General features: G+C 41.6%; 1 protein-coding gene across 2 annotated transcripts in view; it reads right to left on the bottom strand.

The window, feature by feature from the left end:
• The window catches only part of MPPED2 (metallophosphoesterase domain containing 2), a 108,130-nt gene extending 86,186 nt beyond the window's left edge, over positions 1–21,944 (bottom strand). The window contains exons 1-2 of one of the 2 annotated variants that reach the window (XM_069857491.1): positions 21,868–21,944; positions 17,968–18,211 (exon numbers count right to left, since the gene is read on the bottom strand). In XM_069857491.1, the coding sequence (XP_069713592.1) occupies positions 17,968–18,095 (128 nt within the window). In that variant the 5' untranslated portion in view covers positions 18,096–18,211; positions 21,868–21,944. Of the gene's footprint in view, positions 1–17,967; positions 18,212–21,228; positions 21,382–21,867 lie in introns of those variants that run through there. The other variant, XM_069857489.1, reaches the window with a different exon arrangement.
• Between the last annotated feature and the right edge of the window lie 962 nt (positions 21,945–22,906).

A 22,906-nucleotide genomic window follows, 5' to 3' on the forward strand; every position in this document is an offset into this window, starting at 1 on the left:
CGAGACCTCAGAAGGCAGGGGCATGCCTTGCTGCGCTCAACTCAGACAAGCCAACTATCCCAAGGGAATCTAACCTCACAGGAATTTAACAAGGCCTCTGACTTGTGGCATGTGCCACTCACTTTTCAGTTCCCAGCCTCATGGCAAAAATGCAATTCCAATCCAAGCATGATGGGTACATGCTTAGATGAGGAGGGACAACTGCAGTATGGTACAAAGGGAATTCAGCCCTGAGACATTAAGTACAGCCTTGCCACCAGTTTAACAAGATGTCAGAGCTGCACACTGACGATAAAACAATGTACAGCCACTTTTATATCTTGAAGTAAGCGCAGAGAAGTGCTGCTGACTGTATAAACTCTGCTGTGATTCTTCACACCACTAAGCAAAACAGAAGAAACTGGTAACCATGAAGACCTGTTGTCTCCTCTTGGATTTTCCCTGCTGGTTCCCAGCCTGTGATTCTCTTTTTCACAGGCGTTCCACCAAGCTGATTCATGGATACTTGTCAAGAAATAAAGAAGAAAGGCCTTCTGCTCCCGGTAACCCAGAAGCTATACCGGAAGCCTGTAAACAGGTGGCTGGTCACATCTTCCAAACCATTCCTCATTTCCAGGCATGTTTTCAGTCAAGCCTCTTCCCAATCTGGTTCACAGTGCAACTGCACTAGCAACTGTTTCGAGCCAGGGCTACAAGACCTCTAATATCCACAGGAGAGCCATGCAGACCCAGAGTTGGCTGTAGCTGCTCTCCCATACCCACCTTGCCACTTCTCATAGCATGACTGCTGACTTGAACTAGCTCTGGAAGTTGTGTAGACCTTACAGGAGCTGATTCAACTGATCTTACAGACAGGACAGCGCGAGCACAAGTGAAGAAACAGGAGTATGGGCCACAGCAGGAATGAAGGCAGTGGGCTGTTCCTATTAGCAGAAGCTACATGTTGAATCAACATAGCAATTAAATGTTAAGTGGGGTTTTTCTCTTCCAAATAATAAAAAAATAAGAAACTCTACCGTCTAATGACAGTTGTCTCTGTTTCCAGATACTGTTTGAACTTGTATCATATATTTGACTTCTAGATGACTCTTTTTGTTAGACAGTATTAGGCTTGGAAGGGAAACAAACTTCCTAAACAGACAAATTAAAAGCAAACAAACAAACAAAATGAATGAACCAAAAAAAGAAAGCAATTAGTATCCTGAGATAACAAGAGCCCTGACTGGAATTTCTTTATTGTGGTAAGGGGGTATATTTCACAACCTTCTTCACGCCTTTCTTTCCCAGCATCTCAGTCCTAACCATCCACGATTATTTGTGACTGTGTTTTTCACATCTTCCTTGAACAAAACTGTAGCCTACATGGTCTCATGTATTTATTTGAACTTCAAAAGTGGCGAGTGACCATGCTGTATACGAAAAACACTTATGCTCTGCTCAGTTTTGCAGATTTCGCTTTTTTTGGTTTTGTTTTCCTACAACCACTACATTCTTTCCTGAGGGACACGCTGACATGAATGCCACATTAACTGCCAACTCTCTGAGAGGAACATTTCAATCACCCATTACAACTAAGAATCAAACCTCTAAAGTCCAATGGCCTGACACTGCTTCATGCCCTTCCAGTAACCCTGCAGCATGGCTATCACTGCCACTTCTTATCTTATCGCCGTTTCAAACATCGTCTGCTATGGTCAGACAAAGAGCCAGACCTAAACAATGATGTTAAATGAAGACTTCCTCCCAATGCAGTCTTGAACTTCTAATGAAACCCATGTCGGGGTTTTATAGGCTTTAAAATCGAAATCAAAAGAATGTCAAAGGGAGGTGAGCTTCCAGGGAATGGCAAACCTATTACTGCAGGTAAACATTCTCCCTGGGAAACAGGTAAGCACCAACTATATGTATATGTACATACATACATACACACGTATAGAAAAAACTGTAAACCATATGGGGTTTTTGATTCCTTTGCTTTTTAATCACAGAAAAAAAAAAGATCAAATTCTCCTCTGTTACACCTGGTGAGCAGAAAAAAAAGTTTAAAGGAGCCTTTTTGGCTCATTAGATTTTAAAAGGCAGCTGAAGTGCCTGGGAGTTTTCCAGAGTAAAGAACTCAAAGTCTTTTAATTTCATTAAAATTCAGACAGCTCTTCATTAGAAAGCAATGTCAGCTAGAGAAAATTATTTTTGCAATGTTCTTTTCAATGGTAAAAGATCTGATACGTATGAAACAAAACAAAAAACCTAAATCCAGGAAGAAGTAAGACTTAAGCTTCCATATTTTTTCTCCATATGGCTTCTTGCTGTCAAAGGTATAAGCTTTTTTACCAGCATAATTACTGTCCTCATTGGGTGGATCTATTAACACGATTAACATTAGAACTATATTAGCAAACTTATCCATTTGGTCTCTGTTCAGACTTTCTTTGAGGAGTCACTGGTAAGAACCTCTACATGAGGATTAAGGGTTTTCAAGGAGAGATCATCCTGTCCAAAGCTTCACGTGACGAAGACCATTCCTCATTCATCCCAACCCATCAGCACAGTCTAAAGTAGCACCATGCTGACTGCCCAAAGCTCTCCAGAGGCCTCAGTACCAGCGATGGTCCAGAGATGCTACCCTCCAGTCCAAAATGGAGTAGTTCTTTTGAGTCCTCGCACCATCACTTGTTGTGGTAACACCAGCAGGACAGCTCAGCACTCTCCATGCTTTAAAGCACTACTCTTGCCCTGTAGAAAGTTAAACTCCCACTGATCGCCATTGGTGCACTCCAGCATAATGTAGACATTATCTCAGATTACCCTTGTAGCTTTGAACAAAAACTCTACAAATCTTGTTTGGAAATAGCATGAAAGTCTCACATAGGTTCATTTTAGCTTTGCAATTCACCTACACACCAAACTCTAAACCACTGACACTACAAGACACATGAACCAACAACTTCATAGCTGTGTCTCATGATGTAATTCTGCAAATGAACTGTGAAGTCAGCTAAATATTAAACCCAAGGCTACTAACCAGCATGGGTAGTTTGATAATGTCGCCTTTAAGCACTAGTGCCAGCCTCTGCAGCTCCCAGTCTCCTCTCGCTGTGGCTGGTTCCTGCTCCAGCAGTCTCCTGTGTTGTGCCAGTACAACTGTCTGCAGGGACGGATGCTGAACGCAGCTGAGAACTGAACTGGGCTACACAGAGTTTCTCTCCTCTTGTTCCAGGGGATTATTCTGAAGTCCCCGCTATGCATACCACCCAGACACATGTGGAAGAACAGAACAACAGAGCCAAGGAGTGAGGGCTATTCAAGGTGGAAGTACCACCACCCAAAAAAAAAACAGGAGGCAAAAAAAGCCATTATAAAATCACAGCTTCACACACACGTTGTCATTATGAATTTAACAAGCAGTGGCTTAAACCAGCTGTCAAACCACAGTGGATGTTACAAGAGACGTTAGTTTGACCAGCTTAAAGCAGCCCCAGGTTGCAGGTCTCAGTGAAACCACAGACTGCTGACCTGTTCAGGAGTTTAACATCACATGTGAAGGCAGGAGTGAGCCTTGAGTAGGTGTGCAAGTGAATGCTTTCCTAGCTTGGCTTGATCAGTGATTAAATCATATAAAAAAAGGTAGAAATACCACAAGGAAAAAAAAATAGAGAAGATATTGTGCCCTTTTTAGCAATATTGCCCAGTTTAGGAAAGTATTGCACAGCATCTTACTGCTTCTGCAAGGATAATTAAGACTTAAACTCAAAAATTGTGATCCCACTGAAACGTGTGACGGAACTTCTGCCCAAAGAGGTTGCACTTCACTACTTCAAAACACTTCCCCAGCAATAATTACATACTGGCCTTTCAAATGTATTTGACGGAGTGTGCAGCTCAGTGAAAGCACAAGTCACTCAAGTTCTACTTTCTTATTATTTTCATAAACATTTAACTCAAGTGCTGCAGAGCAGCAACAAAGAATGCTCTTAAAGATTCACTCCAAGAGTCAGGAGCAGCCACCTACTTACTGAGCACAAGGAGCAGAAGAATGATAGCAAGTAAAGCTGTCAATACCAGGAGTTGTCTCTATGCTATTCCTCTGAATAACCATCAGCACTGTAGAACCTTAGAAGTCCTTTTCAGGCATGGTGTCACTAACAACAGCTAATATTACAGGAAATTTTAAGTCAAGTAGTACATTAGCCAAAACAACACCAATAAATAGCAAAGTTGCCAGGCTTAGCATTAAAATGAAAAACACTAATGAAACATAGCACAGTGTGTTCATATCATGTGCAGTCTAGAATCATGCATAATGTAACAGTGCAACTGCTAACAGCAGGCTCACAGAAGATAATTTACACTTGTTTTTATGGACATGAGGAACTGATCTTTGAAGTTGTCCCTAATGAGATTCTGCTTGGCCCTAACAGCATCCTGAGAGAATGTGCTGGGTTTCTCCCCTGCATCCGGTGCATATTTATAATGCAGAATCCAGACCTATTTAAATTGCACATGTGGGCTGGTGTCTCTCTATGCCATCTCAAAGTCAGATTCTCACAGTGGGGGAAATACCTACTAAAATGTCTCAATTTACCTTCAGGTCTTTCTTGTAATTACCCATACCACCTTTACTAATTACCAAAAGCTACATGAGGGTTAATGAATAAGGTTTCTTTGTACAGATCAACTCCTAACTTGATTAAGCTGCCAGGTCACTGGCAGCTGTACCACACACTGCAGAAGACACATCCAAAATACGGTCATAAGGCTCCTCAGAGGAAACAGAAGTGTAGCTGTGTGAGGCATCAGAAGACTTTACTTCAAAAATGCAAGCAGCAGCATTAGTAACACAAATAGAAGACATTTGTTGCTATGCCCTACGTAGTCATTGCTTTAATACTATACCCATCTGTTTTTAAAAGCTCTTTCTATTACGAGATATGCAAGAACCATTGAACTAACATCACTGAAATCTCAAATTGCAACTAATGCAGTAGGCACATGGCTTCCTACAACAAGGAGATACTGTGAGACATCTACCGCAAATTGGCAGTGGGTGAACTGCATGGTGTTCACAGAGAATAGACCTCAAATCTGTCATGCTCAAAGAACACAGGTAGTCACATCTTTAGTCAAGTGTACAGTAAGACAACCCTTCTATGATACTGGACCAAAAAAGACTGCAGAAGTTAGAATAACATTTCAAATCATTTGCTTAAATGATGCCTAATGTAACATTGGTATGCAAGTACTCAGAACACTGCTGTTAACAAGTGTCACTGCCCAATCTGAGCCAAGGTACTGAGCCATGTTTGGCTCATTCAGTAATGACAAGTTTGGCAACAAATTCAGTAAGGACAGCCTAGGTTTTACTTCGTCTTCCACGCCTCTTCCAGACATAGCCTCCCATGTACCATGGTCCTTGACTATCACTGTTTCAAGTCAAAATATTCACATAGACTAACGCCAGTTTTCATTTAGAGTAATATACTGAAGTGCAAATGAAGGCAGTTGAGGAAACATTTTCATGCACCATTCAACTGTTCCTTCTGCAGGGTAACAGCCTTCAGGAGGGTGCTAAAGTCAGAATGCTAGGAGTGGCAACTCCAGCAGCCATGGTTTTAGCTGACACAAAATACACTTAAGCTATACCATCAGCAAGTCAACATTTTAACTCTTAGTTCTCTGCATTTTTCTGCTTGGAAAATAGGAGAGGAAATAAAATCAATAAATTCTTTGAACATACTTGTCAGCGCTGTTAATGCCCAAGGAATGCACAGTATATTGTTTAATATTAGATGACTCAGGGGACAGATAGCAGGATACCTGATTTTTCATTTAGAGCGCATTGTCTAAGCTGACCCTAAACAAACAGAAATCCTACCCCCAACAGCTGTTTAATGCCTTAAAAAAACCACAAAGGACTCTGCTTTAGTTCCTATAAAGACGTTCATGTAACAAAGAACAGAACGCCACGGCAACTGGTGTTCTCTGAAGAAACTCTAGTTTGAATGGAGGCCGAGACTAATCTACCCTCCTGGTTCCACATGAAGTCCCTACCTGGAAGAGATGACAGTAATTTGTGAAGAACTTATGAGGGAATCTCTAACAGTAACTACAATAGCTCTGTGTGCATACAGGGAGAAAGAGAATTTGTTCCCAGTGCACTGTCTGACACTGCTCACAAGCACACTAAGCCCAACAGAAGAAACACTGTAAAGAACAGAGAGAAAAAAGAAAAAAAAAAAGCGTGCCTTTAAAGCCGCGAAGTTCTGGGTACAGCACTGAAAGGTTCAAATGCCCCTGCTTTGGTATGTTAAGGTACAACCTCTTGGTCAGCACTACCAGCTTAACTTGTGAACAACTACAAGGAATCAGTCTGGAAGCTCAAAATCTAAAAAACCTTTTGTTAGGAAAATAATAAAACAGACACAAACCTGAAAGACTCCAATACTCCTGCTGCGGTAATAACATGCCATATATTACTGCTATGCTTCACGCTAGAGGAAGATTGCCTTTACACACATATGCAGACAGTAAAATCGTAACAAATGAAATACAGCTGCAGGTGCAAGATGTGCCAAGAACTATACTTTAGGTCAACATCTTATCTCTGGTTATTTCTGGGTATTTCAGATCATTTATCCATTTCTCATCTTCCATTTATTCTGTATTAGTCACCTCCAGTACATTCCTCCTGCATTTTATTGTACAAGTGTCTGGACCCTAAAGAAATTGCATTTCCTCTTTGGAAAATGATATACAGAAAATTGCCACTTCTTGTACCAAATCTTCTATAGACTCCAATTTAATTTGAACTAATTAATCAAAAAAATTTCATCAACTTCCTGACTCTGTGCATTTCAGTTTACAACTTTTAACTCAACACTGAATAAAATGATTCATAAAAGGTCTCTCTCATTCTGCAGAATAATGTCATAAAAACCTTCTAAGAGAAATACTGACTGAGAACAGTGACTCTTCTATACCACAGGATTAAGCAATGGTATGAATGGACTATCAAGGACACCAGGTGATCCAAAATTAATTTTCAACCTCAATTATTCCTCTTGACAATCTAGACTGAATGCAAGGATTCTTTTTCAGGAAAATATATCCTTGCATTAATGGTATCTAAAATTAATGAACTTGAAAACAAAACAAAATCCCCCTAAATACAGACCAACTAAATTCCTTGAAAGCAACATCAGGATTTAATTTCTCCACTGTCTCAGAGAAAATGAAGGCTTTACTCTACTTACATACATTTTAACAGCAACCTGTTTTCTTGAAGGCATAGAATTTATGGTAATAGATAACTAGCAACAAATGATGAAAACTCCAAAAGTTAAAGGTCTTCATTTTGTTGCCAAGATGAGGTATCAGGTTCTGAGAGGAACAGAATGTGTGATCCTCCCATTAACACAGCGGCACTCTCACAAAGCAGGCATGCAAAGCAGCGGAGCAGAACATCGCCAAAGGTCACAGTGAAAAAAAAATTTAAAAAATCATACACCACCCCTAGAGGATTATCATCATCATTTTAATTCTCAGAGGGTATCTGAAACTTGTGTTACAGTATTTGATCTGTGCGGCCTCATTATACTGACAACATTTCCAACAGAAAAACTGTCTAAGAACTTCATGCATACAATTAAAATACCCTCCAAAAGATCTAAAAAGTTGCAATAGGAGTTGTAACTCTCCCTTCCTAACCCAAAGAGTGTGTCCTACAGTGGAAACTTCCAAGGTATATAATAATAATGACAGCAGAATAAAATCTGTTTTTCTTGCAACTATGCCTTCCTATCAAAGCTGCAAACACCACTGTGTAACAAGCAAAAGATGATGGTAAATCAAACTAATACAAAGAGAAATATAACCAAAATTTTTTAAAAAATTAAAACTTTTAAGTAATTTCAAAGATTACAGCTGTGTTCTACATTTGTAACATATAATAATGTATTTGTTTAGTTCTAATTTATTCACTCCTTTCAACCAGGAGGAAAAGTGAAAGCCTGGCTGATTTAAATTTTATAAACTAAATAAACCATAGAGATGAGATTTTTTTCTTCTCTTTAGTTTCTGTTAATTACCATAACTTTCTATGTACATTGTTAACAACCAGAGAAAATAAGTCCCTGAAAGAATCATAGCTTAAATTTAAGGGAGCTGCTTATCTGGCATCTCCAAGTGACTGATCCTGTCCCACTGGAAGCAATAAGAGTGTCACTAATCACTGCACCTAACAAGTATAGGACAAGGCTCCTGTTTATTAAATATGCTGGACCACATGAAATTTCAATTCTGAACAATAATTCTCCCCAAATTACGACTTCACCAATTTATAGGGAAGAAAATAACCCTTTGGTAATTTTCACTTTTGGCCAAAAGTGAATGTGCTTTAAGAAACAAAGAAGCCTAGAGTAATTAAAAAGTAATGACTTTTTCTTTGTCCTCCCTATATAAAGGAGCCTGAGGGAAGATATACTGGACTAGTACCTTCTCCTTCCCATAAACTGATAAAATAGCTAAACATTTAGGAGTAATGTGCTGACCCCGAAGCTCCCGGTCACTACACTCAATTCCTTATATCAAAGAAATTGTAAACGTGGTAAATAGCAAGTTTCCTGGCTTAGAAATACATCAGATAAAGTCCCTCTATCATACTCCTTTCTCTCTCCCTCCCTCCCCCATTCTCTCTCCATCTGCTGCCCTCTTGGGAAGGGAGTGCTACACTTAATGGCTGTGTGCTTTTAAGTCTAATGTGCTGGATATAAGTTAATGCCCAGTACAGTAAGTGGGGGCTCTGCTACAAGGGAGCCTCCAGAACTGTTTTTTTCCTTGTCAACATCCAGTGGAATCTCTGTAGCCCTAATGTCAAGCAGTATACAAGGAAAAGAGTCTGGGAATATGAAATTCACAACCTGTGACAAAAAAATAAATCTTGCAAGATACCACAGAACACAATCACTTAAACAATCTTTTGGTAAAAACAGGAGAGAGTTCAGATTTTCTTATTTGTCTCTCCCCTCAACATAATGATTTAAAATTTAGAAAATACACCCATAATAAAATAGGGCATATAAAAACAGGGGCAAGAATTTCCCTGTCAGCAGAGAGTACACAGGCAAATTCTGTTGACAGCATTCTGACCTGCAAGACCAGAGAAAGAAGTAACATGAGTTTGATCCATCAGAATTATGAAGTGGACAACTCTATTTGGGGATTACAGGTTGACTTGCTCTCTAGCCATCCTCTCTGCCCCCACCGCAAACGCTTCAGCACCAGCACTCAACACCAATGCTCATCCACCACCTGCACTTTGTTTCAACCAGCTTTCATGCAGCAGATCCCGCAAGATACATGCAGCTGATGTGCCAGAAGAAATCTCCAGGTTTATGGAGGTTAAGACCAAGCTTTACGGTTAATTTTTCAGCAGATAAATATAATGACTGCAACTCCAGGTACCTAAGGTTTATTGTCTAGAATCCAGGCTTGCAGTTTTCTGCTCTAACCGCTTGTTACTGCTCCGGGCATGGTATTACCTACTGTACAGGTTACTGTGTACAAGATTATATACGCTTTTGTTTGAAAAAGGCATCCAACTAAAAATCATTCCACGAACTCTAGTCTCATTTACTACAGGACAGAATCTGTTTGACTTCAGTGTTTCAAATGCACGTTTTGGCCACAGCTTCATCATAATTAAAAACAACCACATACAGCATCACAAAACTTGCCCTCTGCAATGTAAGACCTAAAAATTGCAATTGTAACGGCCCACATCAGAACTGAAAGTAAATGAGCAACACCTTAATTTCCAAATGCTATCAAACAAGCTCTTTATATCTTCTGAAATATCTTCTATGAAATACGTGCAGGTGTATATGCAGACATGCTTACCTCCTTCCTCTATTTTGCACTGCTCTGCACACATACAAATTACAGAAAAGATCAGAAAGCCAGTATCAGGCCTCCTGCAAGCAAATATAATCACAATAAAGTCCACAAAACAACAACTGGATGTGCCAAGTATGATTTAAAACACTAGAAACAAGCAGCCATTGCGTCAAGGACCAAAACGCACTGGAAAACTTTCTAGGGACTTGGAAAACCTGGCATGCATTAAGAGGTGAATGATTTTACCATGTAAGACTGAAGGCCTTCCTGTCCAAAATGAGCACTCCACTTTCTCGGGTACCACACATCACTTGGGGCAATGCAAGAAAAGAAACAAATCCCTACAACAAACTTTACTGTATCTTCAAAGAAGTAACTTTATAGGTTGCTGTAAGAGCTGCATGTTTTAAAGAAACCTCCCCACCTCACTGTATTTCTGCTATGCCTAAAAACATTAATTTTCTCGAGTTATGCCATGACATTTTACAGAATTCAAAATAAAACTAATCAGGTGCTTTTTGGGGGGAAGGAGACACACTGGCCTGCATTTCTAGATTTTTCCATAGACACCCATGTTATGCAACTGACTCAGAAATTAAGCCACCTCCAGTATCTCAAGATTGGAAGTATAAACTCAAAAAGTAACCATGCAACATTCAGTACAAAATCGATGTTTCTCACCAACAATTCAGCCCTCCTGAAATAGTCCTGCATCCAACATAAGTAAACTGCATGTAGTAATTTAACATAGATTTCTAAATCCATATTGTTTACTGGGCCCTCTTTTACTTATTTGTCCCACAAGTTAAAGTTATTCAAACAAGGATTTGTAAAATAAAATAATATGATGCGTGCTAGGTAGGTGTCGGACTTTCCCTGGGCTTGGAATAGTCATTCACCACAGGGGACAGGCTCTCTCACTGCTGCTGGCAGGGAGGACCAGTCTCATTCTGCCACTAGGAGAAAAACAGGAGCCAAAAACACTTTACGATGAGATTTCCAGTATGGACCCTGCAAATTGTGTAAAGTATTAACTCTTTATTGGAAATCTATGCTCTAGAAGTTGTTTCATGAGATAAATTGCACTCTCACCCTTCAAGCATAACACAAAAGCAAGAATCTGCTGCTAACACAATATCCCAACTGTCTTGATATCTTTAGAAAAAAAAAGAAATTGCAAGCTTCCCATACAATATCCTCATTATAATGTACATCCACCATTTTTCCATAACTACTTCCCAGCAAAGAACTCTCTCAGTGATCAGTCTCCCTCCAGCACAGGGTACAGTGGTAGGGACAGCTGCTGCAGAAAGCCTCCCTGCTCTGATCCCATCACACACCTCCTGGAAGATAAGAACACACTGTATATGGTACATAGATATGAAACTGCAAGTCAACTGTCACTCAGTATGACTGACCATTAAATTTCCTACATAGGTAATACTGTAACATAGAATCAGATCATGTAATGAAAATATTCATTTGCGGCACTGAGTTACTGAAACAGGCCTTACAATTAAAATACTCATTACCCGAAGGCTTCTTTAAATGATTAATGCAGCATAGGAGAATATTAACATACACATGCATAAAACCCAAACCTTTTTCGTTCTTTCTCCCTCTCAGGGCTTACCACAGGGGACAGACTGACTCCACCAGGCAGTGTTTTTTAACAGCACGATTTCATCAATGAAGAAGGTAAAGAACTGTCCCCCTCCTCCCATTCTTGCTTGCTGGCTGATCCATACATTCACTGCACTCCTACCTGTGCTGCCCACCCCCATAACCCACTGCTGCTGAGGCTACACCAAGGAGGAGATCACTGAAAGTAGCTCATTGGAAAATATAAAACCCACACCACTGAAAGGACATATGTAACCCACACCTTCTTAGCAGTATGATCTATACGGCAGCTTCACAAAAGACTCTGCTGGCTCTACTGGGGAGGTGGCAAAGAGTGTAGCACAAGCAGAAGCCAACAGCTGGGGAGCAGCAGGTTCAGTGCTGCTGTCTGTGTATCAAGGAATTTCCCCCATTCCAGCCTTGCAAGTAACCTACAGGCAGAGCTTTTTACAGTCAGACAACTCCTTATCCCACACTGAAGGATTGACTGATTGATTTTGATAGGTACGAAGACTGCTCGGTCAGTCTCTTCCCACTAGCACTAGAGGTAAAGGGTTTTATCACCAGTTTAAACAGACCTGGCTTCCATCTTAGAACAGGGCAATCCAGAAGTATAGTAAATAATAGGGCTATGGTGACAAAAAATATTTTAAACCTATCCTACAATAATAATAATAATAATAATAATAATAATAATAATAATAATAATAATGGCACTTCTACAGTATCAGCCTTCTAAGGATGTCGGAAGACTTTTTTAAAGGCAGGTTGGTATTATTACTTTTTACAATGACAAAAAGAAAGGTCAGAAACATAATCAAATTTTCAAGAGTTTAGTGTATTATGACAACGCTGCATAAACACAAGGGCCTAAATTTGAGTTCTAATTACTGAGCTGCAATCTCTGAACCTTATATTACCACTGTGTGAACATTTCATATTCAGCATGCTCCACTCAAGCATCTCAGAAGACTTTAAATGTAAGCGTATTCTCATTAAAAAGTTTCATTCTCATTTAATGTGTAAAACTTAACTTTAGAACTTATTTTATGCTTAGATTTTGCAAAATCAGTAACTTAACTGTTAAGGTCAGTAGAAATTTCATTATTTAAACTCACACAGACATATGCACACGCTCTAGTAACACAGTTCTCTTAATGACGGTTAAAATTAGCATCTTTGCAAGGTGGTGTCTATTGTCCTTTTGCAGGAGAATCAGAAAATGCAATCAGTTCATTGCACTCTTCTTGAGTGGGGACTATTTATTTTGGGACAGCTGTAAGGATTTGCAGCCACAGCTGCCAGCCTCACCACCTTTCTGCTGGAACGCCCATGCCACAGCAAGGAGGGCTCAGCTGCTCCAGGGCAGCTGCTGAATGCTCACCGCTGTCAGCTTACTAAAACCAGGTTTTACTTAACTCATCAGGTTGTGAACTGCTGCATTTTGATAGCCACCCATGCAACTGAGGGACCAGTGAGGGAAAGGAGACTACAACTGCATAAAGGTAAGCTGAGCGTGAGCCATGACCCCAGTAAAAATCCCTGTGTCCAGAAGTAAGGCTCAAGTTTTAACTACATTCATTCAACGTATTTATCTTTTCATTATTAGAGCTTACATGTAACTTAACTGTTTGAAGGAGAACTGTTTTTTTATTTATTTAGAAAAATAAGTAGCGAAAAGGAACTTAGGTGGTCACAAGCTATGTACACTTCTGTAAGAAGCGTTCTTAATGAACTCGGCAACGATTTGCATCAAAATGATGATCCTCACCTCACTGGCATCAACTGAAACAGTCTGCCTAGTCACAGTAGGTACAGCTAACCAGCTTCAAACTGAATCTCTGTAGTCTCTCCATCAATATTATCACACGTATGAACTCCACTATTCTGTAAATGTCAAAGGAGTCCGTATTCTACTAATGCCACCTCTCTCCCCTGCTCCTAAATATCACACACCCGATACAAAACAAAAGTTAAGGATATTACAAATCAAATGCATGATTTCCCACTAATCTCAGTGGGAGTTTATAAAACCCATCAAATGCAGGATGGTCTCCCCAAGAAAAAAAAAAATATTCAAGATCCTGTTTCTCAAGGTTAGTAGTCTAATAAGATCTCTGGGATTTACCAATTTAAGGCTCCATCACAGTTCAAAATTTTTTCTTATACGATTATTCAGTTATATTTTTATATTACTACTATTATTATATATACACATTTACACACCTTCATATATTTAAATACTTTTTTCAACTATACACACATAGTTCTTCTAATATAAAATGCTGTTTATACTCTTTGTTTTAAAATAAGAATATCCTCATAGGGAATTACTGCAGTACAGAAAAGGCAGTAAAATTATATAGTTACAGATTGTTCAATGTATCTCCAGGTATGCATAAACTAATTTAGAAGACTTTTGCTCTGGCGCAGAAACCTTTTTTTTTTTTTCTTACTCCTTTACTATTGATTTAAACCACACCAGAGTTTTTACTCTATGTATCCTAAAAACAAGCGACCAAGCCATTCTGGGGACCCCAGAGGCAAGCTAGTGAACTCCTCCAAAAGGCTCAGCCTGCAGCAGTTTGGGCTACAGCTACTTTACCTCCATCAAACTCCCTCACCCTCCCCATCTGGCCCAGTTGAAATAGGCATTTTAAACAACAAATACACAAAGTTTATTTCGCTTTTGTTTGCTTGTTTGTTTGTTTTTCCCTGAAAGTAAATGGTGTGTCATACCCAAACAGGAAGATTTTTGTCTCTGGTTAAAACTCAATATTTTTCCATCCGGATTTGTTCTACTTTCTTTTCAGCTCCTTTCCACTGGACTAAGGGAAAAAAACAGGTGAGACATGAAGGTTCTACAAAACTAAGCCTCAGTAATTCCTGGTAAATTGAAACTGTTTAAAGACAACCGTGGAGGCTGTTGTAAAGCTGTGGAGTTGAAAGAAGAAATTAAAAAAAAGCGAACATCCTAAGCAAATGACAGATATACCTGATGAATCCAATTACCTTCTAAGTTCAGTAATTTTTACTTTTTTCCTACTGTTTGCTTCCAATAGTAGAAATTCTCTCTATCCTCTCTCCTTTGAGGCTGCAGTTTCACAGGAGGATGCCTCCAGCAGCTCCTCCCACAGTTGCTCATCCTCCACCCTACTGCTGCTCCTGGTATCCTTGGCACTACTGTCCATGGCCTCATACAGAACATCTCAAGGGACCTAAAAAGGCTTACAAGTCTTTTTTTTTTAAAAAAAAATAAAAACAAAACCCCACCTTTATAATACTTGGCAGCCCTAAACCAAATAAGCAACAAGCATTTGCCTCCTTAAGTCACAATTTCTGACAAAACATGGGAAAGTATGAAGGATTGTGGGAGAATAATAATTATTAAGAAGCAAAGGCAGGCACACTATAATTGTTATTATTTTGCAGCTGCCCTTCAAAGCAGGGAGCTAAGGTGATGTAGTTAATTAAAACTAACTGAAAGTAAACATGACTTAGCATTCACATACAAACATTTTATAACATCTTCAGAAAATAAGTGAAACCTGTGGTGGGAGCACTACTTCAAGATAACAAAAAATTTAGCATTGTATTCCTTTACCCAAAATAATTGTACAGTATCTTTAGAACACTTGTTCAAACATTAATTAGTAGAGAAATAAAACACAATGACCGGAGAAACTGATTTAAAATTTGGTCAGAGCCAAAGTAACTGCCAAAATTGCTGTCACAGCCAGCCCAAGCAAAAGAGCTTCCACACACTGTTATTTTCCGGATAGCACACTTCAACAGATGCACCAAGAAGTGCTGGTGTAAAAATACAAATAAAGATGATATCAAAAGAGAACTGTACCCCTGGTGCTCAAGCTACATGACACTGTCACGTGAAAGGCACAAAATGGAAGCGGGAGAAAAAGCACAGGACACGTCCCCCATGAAACCAGCAGCTGAATGCCAGTAGTGCTTTAACCACCAGGTTTACACCGATGATATTCCAGACTCTCCATTTACTTTGTATGAGAGTCAAGCCCAAAGGATACTGGAATCAGAAATGGCTCAGTATATGCCAAGAAGCCAGTTTTCACCTCTGCATGTGAAGGTGCATACCCAGAAAGAAATTACTTTTAAAAACATTATTTCCTTTCAGAAAGAACATTGTCCTTAAACTGCACCCAGTCAGTGATTTGTGGCATGCAGCAGGGCCCTGTAGCAACATACTGCCCTGCTATTCACATACATGTTGTAATGCTCAGTTTCTGTGTGGCTTTATTCATTTTTTATCACCCCATGATTTTTTAAATATTTTTTTCACTAGAGGATAAAACCTCCACAAACTCCTTCTTAAAAGAAAGTAAAAAAAAAAAAAAAAAACCAAACAAGCCAATGCAAGCATTATTTTAAGACAGCAAAAAAAGAAAGCAGACTGTAAAACCAAATCAGATCAATCAATCCTGGCAGCTGCAACAAAGTGGCACTAGCAAAGATACAACAGGGTACAAAGATCACAGTTTCCACGCTAACTGCTTTCCAATTTTCTGTTCATTTTCATGCTTGATGACTGCATATTTCAAAAATATGCAGGCTTCTATATAAAACACTGGGAAGACAAGCAAGGACCCCCTCTGAAGCCCTCAGACGCTCTAGCCTCTCCTCCCCAGAAATAACTCTACCGCTCTCCCCAGAACACATACCCACAGCCACAGTCGCATCTTCGCTTCCTTGCTTTCCTCAATCTACAACTCTACACACCTGGTAGGATCCTGTCATTTCTTCATGAACAAGTTTTCTAAAATTCATCACATGCTATCTGTCTAAATATCTACAGGTGAACTCACCTCCCGCACAGCACCATTGTCTTCTTTGCTTTCACTGTATATCTAAGACTAATTCCCTTCCAGTTTTTCTCAGTTTTGACCTCCCTTTCAGTATGCCACACCCTTCCTTGAAACCAAATTACTGATCTTAAGAAAGCTGCAATATTCCAGTTAAAAATCCTTTAAAATCCTGTCACTATATTGTAAATGACAGTTTCAGTATTTATTTCAGTTATACAATCCCTCTAAACAAGTAAAATACCTTCCAAGATGTCTTTCAAGTCAACATCCTTTCCTAAACACACAAATTATTAGGGAAGTAGCTGTATAAATGTTTGTGAGCTTTTGAAACAAACCGTAAGTAATTGTTACAGTGTTGAATGCCACAATTCCTTGGTCTTAACAGCAGCCCCCACTGAAATGAAAGTCAGTAAGAAGGGGCTCTTTAAAATTATTCTCTAAATTTCTTTTGTTCATTTGTTCTGAATTCTTTCTCTACATAGAGAATAGTCAGAAGTGCAGTCTGGAGTGCCATGGAAATTTGCTGACGAAAGGTCTGAAAAGTGAATCAAGAAATGGACGTATTTCTAATAGAAAAGTTACATCATCATTGCACTAATAAATCAAATATAACAGATGAAAACTTTTTCCACCTTGAGAGGTCACATGCACCACAGACACTCCAGCATCCTTCCCAAAGTTGCCTTTAGGAAGATTGTAACCACATGAAATCCTATTAGAAGGTGCTGAACTCCGACATTGTGACTCTTCCGGCAGGCTTCTACATAACAAAAATGCAATGAAGTTCCATACAACTTTTCCCCCTCTTATTATGCAAAATCCTTATCAAATTCAATAGTGTGACAGCGTTCAAAACCCTGACTAACAATGGCACGCGGGAGGTCAAGAGATGCCGTCTTTGTTTTAGTTCCACGTGATTTTCAGTCTATTAATGTAAAAAGAAAAAGAACCTTCACAGAAATACCGATAAAGATCAACCCTAACTAAACAAAGGGAAGGAAATTCAGAGTTAAAGCTGGTACTTAGCTCTCCACACAAACCATTGTGCCTAGGTCACACAATACCCAGGAACAAGAAGGTGAGGCAAGAAGCCTTCAGCTCCCCACTTCCCAAGCTTTTATTGGTTTAAGGTCGGGCCAGGGATGTCGTTTCAACGCCGTTATTCGTATTTCTCGGGAGGAACCGCCGGGACTCCTTTGTGCTGCGGGTTGCGAGTGGAATGCAGCATGCGGCACACGTTCCACTCGCAACCAGGAGGACAAAGGATTCAGTGATCGGGGGGACAATTAGTCCCAATTAGGCCTATTTCGCAGCTGAGTGTAAGGGCTGGGGGGAAGGGATCTTAAATTTTAAAGCTACGAGTCCCTCAGGCGAGTTAAAGTGAGATCGGTGAAGTGACAAGTCCTGGGGAACGCACCCTCGGAGTCACCGCTGGGCAAGTTCCAGGCAGAGGGAGGGGACGGAGCAGGGTTTCTCCAGCTCCCCAGCTAAGAGATTCGACAACCGTCTCGCCCGCTAGACCAATTTTTCCAGTTTTCAGCCCACTCCTCCCAGTTCTAAGGGATGCTCAGACACACAGGAGGTCACGCACAAAGGCAGTGGCAGGAATACTCACATGTGCACGTGCGGAGGCTGGAACCTGCTCTGATTGATGTTGTAGTGTGTAAACGCCTGCGTTGGGTTGGAGCTGTATTCATCCACCGTTATGGTAACTTTGCCTTGTGAAGGAATTCCATGAGCCATCCTTCCTCCTTATGGACATGAGCAGCTCACAACTTCCCAAGGCCAGGAGCGAGGTAGGGCATCGTGTTCCAGGTGGCTCCCGACTCCGAGCAGCTCCTCATCAACTCCGTGGACCTCTGCCAGGAGAGAAAGAAAACACACACTGCTATAAATTGGAAGGAGATGTAAACATACGCAGACGTATTACTCTAGCCTTTCCCGATTTCCATGCAAAGATCCTTTTCGGTATTTTTGATGTACCCAACACCCAACTCTCTAAGCGTTACTAATCACATATCTTTTTTTAACTATGTCATCATTTAACTCCATCATCATTAAATACATCCAAAGGATAAATGCTTAAAATAAGGCTTTATCTTCAGAGGGCGGAGAAGATCTGTGTTGAAAGCCCCAGTTATATACTCGACATTTACTAATCTTGATTTTAAAAACATCTTGTGCTAATGGCAACCATGAACATTAACAAGTGAACCCAGTTTTCCGAAGGACAAATGGCTTTCCACAAATGCGCACGCTTGTCTTCAAATCCCTGTTGTAGCTTTATGAAATAAGTTACAACTGAGAGACTTCGGAGAAGCTGTTGCAAAGCAGAAAATCTTGCAGTTGCATAGCCAAAGACACACCCAAACATCTTGGAATCCAAGTATTTATCTTTCTAATATCTAGACAATGTTAACAGAACATCTACACCTGTTACAGCGCACTAACAATGAAACTGGTTTGGATTCATCACCAGACAGTAACGATTTATCTGACAGGTTTAAGTGCAATTTTATGCATAAATATTTCTGCATAAGATTAACGGAACATGCTCTTCCCTCTATCTTTCACTTCTTCAAAGCGCTCTTAAACACATTGTGCATCAATACTGGATGCATTCTATAACACAAGCGTAAACCCAATAGCCAGAACTCCCAAACCTGATCTCTATTGAGTTCCCCACATAGAGTCTGAGCTTCAATTTCTTCAATCGATAAACCGAGGATACCTCAGCTGCTTTCCTTTCAGAGGGACTTGGTAAAAATTGATAAGCTGATGCTCAAAGAACCCTTTCAAGACAAGCAACTCTTTAAAGGCCCTATTTAGGAGACAGATGTTCAGCTGGGACACGTCATCCTAGCTGCAAGCACTTGCGTGAAGTCATGGCTCTTCGCCATCAGTTGATCCCCTTTTAGTTGCCACATGCAACAGTGAATTTTTCATATCTGGTGTGTAATTCACAAAAGTAAATCAGTGCTTACTGGGAAGACAAAGAGATAGGAAAGAGAAGAAAATTACTTGAGCCCTGAACATCAAAACTAAGAAGTATTTTTCCAATGTGATTTTCCCAGGCTTCTCTTAGCTCCAAGATATAAATGTGTTTGCCATGTGTAACATTAAACAATTGGAATCTTTGATTTGTATTCAAAATATATTTTTAATACAAAGACTAATTTCCAGTTTGGCATGAAGCACGATAAAAATGCCCTGCAAATGGCAGATGGCCTGCTATAGGCCATTTATTTTACTATTTTACAACCTCAGGCCTATACAGGCTTCCATATGTTAGTTGGGTTAAGACATTCTGCAACCTTCATTCCAGTAATTGGCTTCTATCCTTCATCTTCTTTATTATTAGAGAAAAAAAAATATATGAAGATGAAACTAAACCATAAAGTTCCCATTTAAAAACAAAGTCACTAGTAAGACATTACAACTCCATAACCGAGGTTATAGTCTGGTCTTTGCACTAACCTTCTCTACTAAGAATAAGCACAATAGTTCCAGGAGTAAAAATTAGCAAGGTGATCTTTACTAAGCCAAACCTTTGCCGTGTTAGACATGATGTAAGATGTGTGCAACAACCACTTACGAATTGTAGCAGTTACCATACCAAGTCTGCAGCTGTTTCCTTAATTTCCCTTACAATTATATTTTAGTGTTATTTTGCATAACAGTAAAACACAACACCTGCTTCAAACTGCAGTCCCGTTCCAAGCACTGTAATTCTTTTGAGATAGAAACTACCAAGAGTGTGCGACACAGAGCAGCATAATTGCCCTGCACTGAAAAGTAAATACAAATGAAAACATCTTCCTGTTAGAGAAATGACTGTCATTAACTAGAATGCTAGCCATCAAAGCTCCCAGGAAAAAAAAATATCCAAGTTTTTCTTTTACACAGCAAGAACTTCAGCATCTGCATAATTTAAGAAGTAGTGTGAAAATTACATGCCCAATGTTATTTTTTCACAATTAGAAGCTACAATGTAAACCAACGCGTTAAATCGACAACAACAAAAATGCTTGGGCTTTCAGAAAAGCTAAATCGCACTATTTTCAGTAATCTAACACAAGCAAGGTCAGAACATTACATTTCATATTATAGTTTACTCTTGGCAAAAAATCCAATTTGTTCATGCGAGTGAATTATACATAAAGATAATAAGCATTTTATACAAGGTTTATAACAATTCATGTTACAGAAAGAAATTACAACTAACTGGCATAAAACGAATGACAAGAGGATACTTGAATAGCTGCATTAAATACTTTAAAGTTGACTTTCAGTAAGATTGTAAGTATATAAACTGCAATTGCTTCCCACTGTTCCAATCTTTAATCTTAACAACAAATCTCTACACTTAAATTAAGACAGAGCCGAACAAAGCATCCTTTTAAAACGAAATTCAACCACAAATGATGGACTGCAAAAAAAGTAAAATTTGAAGCTGGCTCCTCTGTCAATTCCCTGATTTCTATTTAGCGCTCCGTGGAGTGCTAGAGCTCACCTACCAGCAGTATCTTAGTTTTTAGCTTCTTTACTGGGGACTTCTCCGAGGAAAACATCAAAAAAGGAGCCGAACACTTCAAAACTTTAAAAACAAATTTATTTTAGGCCCCAAGGAAAGGCTACTTTGAATCACTACCGTTCTTCTTTCTCCAGCTGCAGTCACTCTTCGAGGTGAGTACAAAAGAATCAAAGTTGCATTATTTTTCACATCGACCAAGTAAAACAACGTGCAAAAACTGCTCCGCAAGACGTGGAAGACGCAAGTATGGGTGTATTGAAAACCTAAAGGAAGATTTCTTTTTTTTTTTTTAATGTATAGCATTTTTCCCCAAATACAGCCGATATCCTGGGAGCAACAAACCTTTTCCAGCGCGGCTCCGCACCGACTGCGAGGCAGGGGATGCGCTATTGGAGACATCTGCTCAGTTTTACAGGTAGAAACCAGCACTTTTTCATAAAAGGGCTGGCACAAAGTTGGGCGCAGCCGATTTCACAGCAGCCTCCTCCTGCCGTGTCACAAAACTCTCTCAGGATCCGCACCGAGAAGTGGTTTTAAAGCGCGACGTTACATTTCTCGGGGAACCCCCCCCCCCGACACAAGCCCTGAGTGTGCACAAGCGGAAAACGTATTTCCACCCCCCTCAAAATAAAATATTTACGCCTTCCTCATCTGAATTTCAAACATTTGCCTTCCGGTTGTAGAAGGAGGAAAAAAAAAAAAATTAAAAAATATGAAAGGCAAGAGGCGGAAAGGGTTAATCCCGTGTCAACACCTCCCGCTGACACATCCACTGTCCCGACAGTGTCACCGCGACCCGACACGCCGCATCCCTCCCCCCCCGCATCTCCCAGCGCGGTGACTGAGCAGCTGCCCCGCCGGCCCCCGCGATGCTGCGCGCAGCTCGGGGGTTAACTCCGCGCTCCAGCCTGACCCCCCGCTCCCAAGGCGGAGGCAGGAGAGCCCGACCCCGTTCTTTTCCCACCCTCCCTCCGCCGGTACCTGGGCTCCCCGCCGCTCCCACCTCCGCCGGCTCCCGGGCCGCCCCGGTCGCGGCCCCGTGGGGCGCCGGGCTCGCCCCCTTCCCCCCCCCCCCCCCCCGGTGATTGATGGCTCCGGGTGGCCAATGGCCCCGTCCCGGCGTGTGCCGCAGCCCCCGCCCCGCTTGCCACCGAGGGGGCATTTCTGCAATTGCCAGACGATACGTGCCACGGCGCACAAAGTTCACATCACCCCCCGGCTGCCACGGAACAGAAATTATTATATTTTTTGGCGGGGGGGTGGGGGGGGGAGAGGATGCTCGGGGGAGGGACGCGATAAACTCCACCGCGGGCGAGCTGGGGTGGGGGGGGGGATTCCCGCTGGATTCTTTATTCCGGTGATGCCAACCTCGCCCCCACCCCAGAAGCTTTGCAAGTGCTTCAGGCCTCCGGGATCAGGGTTTCGAAGCGAAACGGAGAGGGGAAGCGTTACCCGCGTTACTTTTGCAGCGTGTGTGTGTGTCCCCCTCCTCCAGCGCGCACCCCCCCCCCCCCACACACACACCCCCCGTCCCCCCCCGGGGCTGCCGCTCGCCCGCTGGCCCCAGCCCGCACAATGCTGACCGGCCTACGCCCCCGGCCGCTCGCAGGGCGCCCCCCGAGCCCCGGGGCCGCGGGCAGGAGCGCCGAGGGCAGCGGGGGCACGGCCGGGGGGGGAGCGGGGCAGGGCGGGCAGCGCCGGGAGAAAAAAAAAAAAAGCCGCCCGGGCTGCGGGGAAGGACCCGACCCGACCCGACCCGGCGGGGGAGGCGGAGAGGAGCGGGCGGGCAGTTCTTCTCCTTATTATTGTTTGCAGAAGGCTGTCCCCGGCGCCGCCCGCCCGGCCCCCCCCCCCCCCCATGACACGGCAGCTCTCCCCCGCCGCTTTGTGCCGCCCCGGGGCCGCTCACCTCCCTCCCTGCGCTCCGTCCGGCTCGGGGATGCGCCGCTGCTCAGCGGGGCCGCTCCATGGGGCGGCGGGGGCGCGGCCGGGGCAGAGCCTGCGCCCGACCCCGCGGCGG

This window comes from Phaenicophaeus curvirostris, chromosome 5, assembly GCF_032191515.1.
Source record: "Phaenicophaeus curvirostris isolate KB17595 chromosome 5, BPBGC_Pcur_1.0, whole genome shotgun sequence".
In the NCBI taxonomy this organism is placed as follows: domain Eukaryota; kingdom Metazoa; phylum Chordata; class Aves; order Cuculiformes; family Cuculidae; genus Phaenicophaeus; species Phaenicophaeus curvirostris.